Raw genomic sequence first — 7,219 nt, 5'->3', positions numbered from 1 at the left:
AACATTTGTATTGAGCATCTCTTATGGAAATCACACATTGTATAACTATTAAGGCTCGTTGTTTTTAGTTTTATAGTCATAGTTACCACTTACTATTTGTCGTAAAACTACGGCAATACAAATGTCTATAACATGGTTACAACAGTGTTATGATTGTGGAAGAACCAATAGTTCTTCCCTCGTAGCGGGAATTCAGCTTTACCCGTTTTGTTTTGTTTGTGCTTTATTCCTTTCATTTATATTGTTTCGTTTGGCACTACTGGTTTCATGTTTTTCTTGTTTTATTTAAATTAAACCACCGTGATTTACTACTTTGGCCAGCCGTGAGGTTGCTGCTGTAGTGGCATGCTTATTTGATTTGTGTTTGTTATATTGTTTCTTTTTTTGTTTGTTATATTGTTTTATATTTTTGTGTGAAGATGCATCGTTGTGAGTAAGGAGAGTGTCTGCTTGCTATACTGCATTACAGTGTAACTTTACAGGGATTGCAGAGTGCCTGCAGCCTTATTGAAACTTGCGACAAACATATTTCCATCCATTTTTGTTACAGGGCCGAGTGCCTAAGGCGGGGGGGAGTTTGGGGTGGCGGGGTTCTGCCATGAGTGCTGTGGTGTGTGCGCATGAGCGTGTGTGCACCCGTGTAACCAGCATGAGGTGTGGTGTGGCCGGTTGTGCCTCGATTCTGGTTTCCTTTGGGTTAGTTTGAGAAGTGTCTGTTGGCCCAGATTGCTTACTGCTGTATTTTGCAATCTTAGTTATTTTGTTTATCTTTTTTCTTTGTCTCCAGTGATCAAAATTGTGTTAGATCTTTTAAATAAAAGTGTATATTTCTAGACTCACTCTTGCCATTTCCTGTAATGAACCTGTGTGCTTAAAGTATAATTTCTCGTCCCTGGCGAGTATTCAGGATGGCCTAGTCGCTCTTTACTCAGTGGTCTATGGGGTCAGGTCACATTTTAATAAAACCATAATCTGTTTTACTAAGGGATTGCAGTTTGATCACAATATAGGCCTACGCATTGAATGACTCTGTTTCTGTACATGTTTTCATTCATCCGGGGCATCAAGTATTCATCTCTCACCATTTAAAGTGGTCACATGTCACTTATCACCGTAAGCAAACAACAAGAAAAGGATGTATGATGATTCAGAAAGCATCTGTGATAACAAAAATAACTCCTCAGCTGAACTACAGCACATTGAGGAGTTCAATTCTTTCCAGTCACTTAAATCATTTCTTAACAAGAGCCAAGACATTTTATCCAGATGCATAGAGCATGAATGAGTTATAATAACACCTGTTGAATCTGGTTCTGGTCAAACTCATCACGTCACTCACTGTTTAGGCATCTCCTGCCTGCTCTTCTTCCCATCCATCTCTTTATCTCTGTCTCATTGAAAAGTAAAATGTGTTAAATTACAACAATTAAAGATTATAATACACTGCAAGTTTTGATTTCATGGGGATTTTAACTCTCAGGGCATCAATGACAAAGCAGTTGATACATGACACTGCAGTATGTTGCCATTTGCTGGATTGTTCATTCATATTCACTCTGAAGATCAGCTGATCTCTGTCTTTCCCATAACATACAGTATAAATGTAGTGTATGTGAGGATTGAATGAACATGATAGTATCAGCTGAATGATTAGGTTAAAGGGAACGTTTTCGTTTGAGTGATTTAGCCCGTTTCTTTGATCATTGTGAATCTCTTACTAAAGGAAAGGCAGACATCTCTCTATTTTCATCTGCACTGTGACTTTTGTTACAACTGCTACTACCATCTATTTTGGGTTTCCACTTTTTATTCTTTGTTTAAATGTATGTACTAGTTTATGTGAGATATTTTTGTTTGAATTTGAGCTCGTGTCTCTTTAAGACGTCACCCCGCCCTCGCAGGTGCGTCCCACTCAACTCAATCACATGACCCGAGTCTCGTGATAGTGCAGACATCTATTGGCAGGAAGATCGTCGCTTTGAGTTCGAGGAGTTTTACTTGCGCAATACATCACATTTCTCTCTTAAAAACGAGCGCGACCGGGAAAAAACAGCGATGGCGCATCTTTAGGACATTCAGTCGTGTAAATAACACTTCCGGTCCCTGACACGCACGATTTCAACGCTGAAGTCGCATGGAGAGAGAGAACTTTTCTATCTATTTGTTTTCCTTCGTGCGTGAACTTTAGTGACGTCTCGCGTGAACGACGCAGAAGAGGATTTGATGTCAGTTTGGTGACGACGGATCGGACATGGATAATAAACCTCTTCTTCAGGACAGACCCCCGGCGTATAACGCAGTCCCGGGAGCGTACGAGTACGGCGCGATACCCGCGGCCGCTCCACCCGCGGCGGGCTTCCAGCCTCCAGCGCCCCCGCCGCCCTATCAAGGCAAGAGAAGCACGCATACTTGGACTTCGCGCGACGCTGCGCAGACCGATCGGCGAATTACATTGAAGTATCGCGAGAGGGATTCAGAAGCATTTTTTCAGAAGGGCTCTCGCGGCACTTTGAAGTCACAGTGCGATCGGTCTGCGCAGCGCTGCATGAAGTCGAGCACGCACTGTATTTTATAACAACACACAACTGGACTTTATAACGTACGTCTGTGTGCCGTTGCGTAGCATAAACTAGTGTACACAATAGTGTTACACTGCACTGAAAAGATTTATGAATTTGTACATGAAGTGTACTATTACAGTAATCACTAATTACATCCAAGAATACTTTATTATTTTGTACTTGTAGTATTGACTATAGAAAGTGGAAATACTTGAATGAACTAAAGCAAGATTCAAAAACACTGTTTTGCAGTTTACTATAGTAAAGTTTTTCATGTCCCATGATATATGTATATGAAGAAGAAAGCATTAATCTATACTGGCTAGTTTATTGCATAATCAGATTATTTTGGTTGAACGTGGATTGAATCAACATTTGATTTACTCCGAATAACATTTCTCATCGATTTTGATCCATTTAATATTCAAAAATATTGGGGTGTGAGACTGGCATCTAAAGTGAGAAAGTGAGGGAAGTGGGATGTAAAACGGGTCTATTGTTGTTTCTCGCAGGTTTTCCAGTTGCAGCGGCAGGTTATCCGGCAGCTCCGGGTCAGTCTACAGCAGGTTATCCGGCAGCTCCGGGTCAGTCTACAGCAGGTTATCCGGCAGCTCCGGGTCAGACGGCCTACACCAGCACGTACACCATCGTCCAGCCCTCTGTGGTGGTGGTGGGTGGATGTCCGGCCTGCAGGTGAGCTTTAATACTTTGTAACAATTCAGCATCAGTCATCATGAAAACAAAATCAGTTTCACTTTGTCCCAGTGTTGTGTACGTTTATGGTAGACTGTTCAAAATACCAAAAAGTCATACGTCAAAATAGCCTGTTGAAAAAAACTGCATATGCTGGGTTTTGTATGTTTCGATGCTGGTTTGACCAGATTAAACCAGCTAAAGACCAGCACATGAACAGCTTAAACCAGCATATGCAGTTTTTTTTCAACAGGCTATTTTGACGTATGACTTTTTGGTATTTTGAACAGTCTACCATAAACGTACACAACAGGATTTTTTTTCAACAGGATGTGTCCCTGTTAATCAGTGTTTATTCAATAAGAGACACATGTCAACAGAAACTTTACATCATGTATGTTTTGTGTGAAGCTGTTTCTAGAGAATTCTCAGTGACCGCAGTAGTTTCTGTTTCTGCCTGATCTTCTCTGTTCTGCTGTAAGCACATGACAGATCACTGACTGAGACATAACCGTTGCTAACTCACTCCTGGAACTTTCACAAGCTTTTCCTTTCCTGCTAAACTAGAAATAACACTTTGTTTTGCATTCTTTCAGTAAGATGTAGGCATATCACAAAATAAAGATCGGCTTTAATGGTGCCTAGATGACTAAAATCAAATGACAATGACAATGTGATTAGTACAATTTGGTTTATATACTGTATGGTATATATGAAGAGTTGAGATAACTCTGTTTTAAAAATAAATAATAAATCATGTTTTGTATTGTGTATTCCAATTAATATCAATCAAACTGCAGTTGGTATGTTTGATTTAAGCCAGAATAACAAAATAATACAGCTGACTAACACAATCAAAACATAAAATACAAAACTTGATTTTTGAACCAACTTCATATAAACAAAAATATGTATATATATATATATATGTAACTTGTATTTTAAGGATAGTGTTTTAAAGTACTGAAGCTTTTCGTTCATGTTTCTGGCCTTAAACTGGACTTTGACCTGTTTAAAGATGTTGACACAGTTTTAATGTACAATCAGTTCCTGCTTGGGCATGTGACAGAGAGAGAGAGAGAGAGAGAGAGAGAGTCTGGTCACATCACAAGAGTCACGGTCAGGCTCATGACGGCAGTGATTTCACCCTGAACTTTGCCTCATTCATCAGATCAGTGTAGTGACCAGTTACAGCAAACGTCTTCGCAAAATCAACACATGTGCTCTTAAAAATCTCATTTTAGAGTATTATAAAGTGCTTCATGTTCTCATCTCATGAATAAACTGAATTGTCAGAGTGGCCTTAAAGGGACAGTTCACCCAAAAAAGAAAATTCTGTCATCGTTTAATCATCTTCCAGTTGTTTTAAATGTGTATAAATGTCTTTTTTTTTGATGAACACAGAGAAAGATATTTGGAAGAATGCTTATAACCAGACAGATCACTCCCTACATTATTCGTACCGAACTGTAACAGGCAACATTCCAAATATAGTCGTCATGCCTGTACCCTACTGCCTTCGAAGGGCAGAGGCCTATGAGTTTAGACATAGGAGTGAATAGGGCATTTGTGTGCATGATGTAGACCAGGGCTATTCAAATCTTACCCTGGAGGGCCGGAGCACTGCAGAGTTTAGATCCAACCCTGATCAAACTTGCACACCTGTGATTTTCTAGCGATACTGAACAGCTTGATTAGCTTGCTCAGGTGTGTTTGATCAGGGCTGGAGCAAAACTCTGCAGTGCTCCGGCCCTCCAGGGTAAGATTTGAATAGCCCTGATGTAGACGTTTGGAATGCACTTGGCATGATGTAATTTCCTCATTATCTTCAGCTGGCATGTTCCTGTGACAATGCAGCATTTTGTACGTCAGCAGATGTCGCTGTTTTAATGCTATACCTTAAACATACTGTTTGCAAATACCATACAAACTGTTTGCAAATAAACAATACATTTTATATTTTTAAAAGTTTTATATATATGTTACTGTTTAGGAATGAAAACTTCATTTTGGAATTTTCCTCTCGACAGTTCGTGACGGTTCACTTTTCATTTTTTTCCCCCTCTTTGTAAATATGAGAAAATGAATTGGCCGTATTAATACAATTGGAAAGTATTAAACAAAGTACAATAAAAATTCACAATTCGCATATTGATATATTGCTGAACGGTGTGGATGAAGAAACAATGTGGAAGAAGCCAAAAAATCCGAGATCCGTTATAAACAGCCTTTTACCGTTTTGCTTGGATAAACAGGACTCCTCAGGCTGACAGTCATTTCTGAGTCATACGGAGACAAGTTTTTCGAAAGAGAATGACTTTTGACCTTGCCTGACAATACAATACGTTTAAACGTCTGGAGTTCTCAGACAACCACACACTCAACATTTTCCCAATCAAAACGCTACAAGGCCAGATTTGTTTGTCTGGATGTTGTTGATAAATGACTGATGTGATGTGTGTTCTGTGCAGGGTCGGTGTGCTGGAGGATGACTTCACCTGTCTGGGAATCATGTGTGCCATATTCTTCTTTCCTCTGGGAATTCTCTTCTGTCTGGCCCTGCGTCAGAGGAGATGTCCAAACTGTGGAGCCACATTCGGCTGAAGGGACCAAAAACCCAGTCCTCGTCTTTTTTTAGAGTTCAGTTTTAAGCATCAGCATCATTTATTGTATATGTAATCACCGCACAACTATAATGCCAAATGTCGCTTTCGTACTATGATAATCAAACCTTCACAAGAGTCAGCAGCCCGTCAAGAAGACGTGACATGCTGATCATCCTCACTTTTAACTTTCATATGCATTGCAAGCACTATTTGCTGATTTTTGTTTTCTTTATATAAAACTTTGGATCATATTAAAGCCAGATATCGATTCACTAGTGCCTTTGTGATGGCATAGAAACCATGAAGCGAATGAGAGTGGGCTTGCTGGGAGTCATTCCCACACAACTCTGGATCAACACAGACTCGCTTTCCAGTAACGTGTGCATCACATATATGAGACGGAGCCGGATGATTTTTTTCATCGGTTCATTTTCAATTTCATCACTGAATGTTTCAGGTTTATGAGAATATGTTCAAACTTTGCATCACCCGTTTTCTTCCTCTTATTTTTGTTGACTGTTCTAGCCATGTGTCACATCACATGTCTTAGTCTTGATAAGATCAAAATGTCACATTTAACTTCTCTTTTATTTGTTCTATGTGCTTACAGTCCACTCTGTGGTATTTGTAAATCTCGGATTTCTGTTGTTTTGGGGGCCATGTTTTTCTTGTATTGCACTGATTTTCAATGTCATACCAGTTGAGGACTATTGAAAGAAAGTTGTGCAGTTTCGCTCGAGGTCCTCCGTCAAGTTAAAAATGAAACCTGCAATAAACAAGTCAAGGTGGCACCTAAATATGTAAAGTGTCACCTGAGGACACGTAGAGTTATTCTTTGACAATGGAATAGTTTTCTTTCAGTGATCGACAATCAGTCTGGGCCGTGTTCACATCAATGTGATTTTCTTCTTGATGTGGGGCAAGTCGCACCGCACAATTGGCATGCTGTTATAATCGCTTCTAACTTTTTTACATTAAGAGATTGTAAATAAATCCTACAAGTGTTGCCATTTGTCTCTGTGTTGATAGAAATGGATTTCTTTGAAAGCCTCTTAAATCATTGTGTTGAATTATCATGTGTATGAAATATGTTTAAGGGCCAATACCACATAAATACCACAGCAGTTTACACATTAAAACAAGCAACAACTGCAGAGTGTTTGAATACCATTTTGGCAAACCTACCTTTTTCAATTCCAATTTTCAGTAAATAAAACGATCACCAAATATGAATTCTATTCACAAAAGAAGATATTTGGTGTCTCAGTGGTGTTGTGTATACAATGGAAGTCAATGGTATTTTTATAATATCTTGCTCTGCAGAGGATGCGTAAATAATCAAAGAATTTTCATTTTGGA

General features: G+C 39.3%; 1 protein-coding gene across 1 annotated transcript; it reads left to right on the top strand.

Moving 5' to 3' along the window:
* Nucleotides 1–1,943: 1,943 nt before the first annotated feature.
* On the top strand, nucleotides 1,944–6,866 carry bri3 (brain protein I3). The gene is made up of 3 exons (XM_056753951.1): nucleotides 1,944–2,390; nucleotides 3,074–3,254; nucleotides 5,726–6,866. Exons 1-3 carry the CDS (start codon nucleotides 2,252–2,254, stop codon nucleotides 5,856–5,858), a joined length of 453 nt encoding a protein of 150 aa, XP_056609929.1. The 5' UTR covers nucleotides 1,944–2,251; the 3' UTR covers nucleotides 5,859–6,866.
* The last annotated feature ends 353 nt before the right edge of the window (nucleotides 6,867–7,219 follow it).

Source organism: Triplophysa dalaica, chromosome 7, assembly GCF_015846415.1.
Source record: "Triplophysa dalaica isolate WHDGS20190420 chromosome 7, ASM1584641v1, whole genome shotgun sequence".
NCBI classification, from domain to species: domain Eukaryota; kingdom Metazoa; phylum Chordata; class Actinopteri; order Cypriniformes; family Nemacheilidae; genus Triplophysa; species Triplophysa dalaica.
This window is presented reverse-complemented; position numbering and strand designations above follow the sequence as displayed.

Bases quoted from the DNA above. Each gene is read 5' to 3' on its own strand.
- bri3 (XM_056753951.1), top strand. From the start codon at position 2,252: ATGGATAATAAACCTCTTCTTCAGGACAGACCCCCGGCGTATAACGCA. The intron at 2,391-3,073 runs GCAAGAGAAGCA...TGTTTCTCGCAG, and splicing joins GCCCCCGCCGCCCTATCAAG to GTTTTCCAGTTGCAGCGGCA. The intron at 3,255-5,725 runs GTGAGCTTTAAT...TGTTCTGTGCAG, and splicing joins GGTGGATGTCCGGCCTGCAG to GGTCGGTGTGCTGGAGGATG.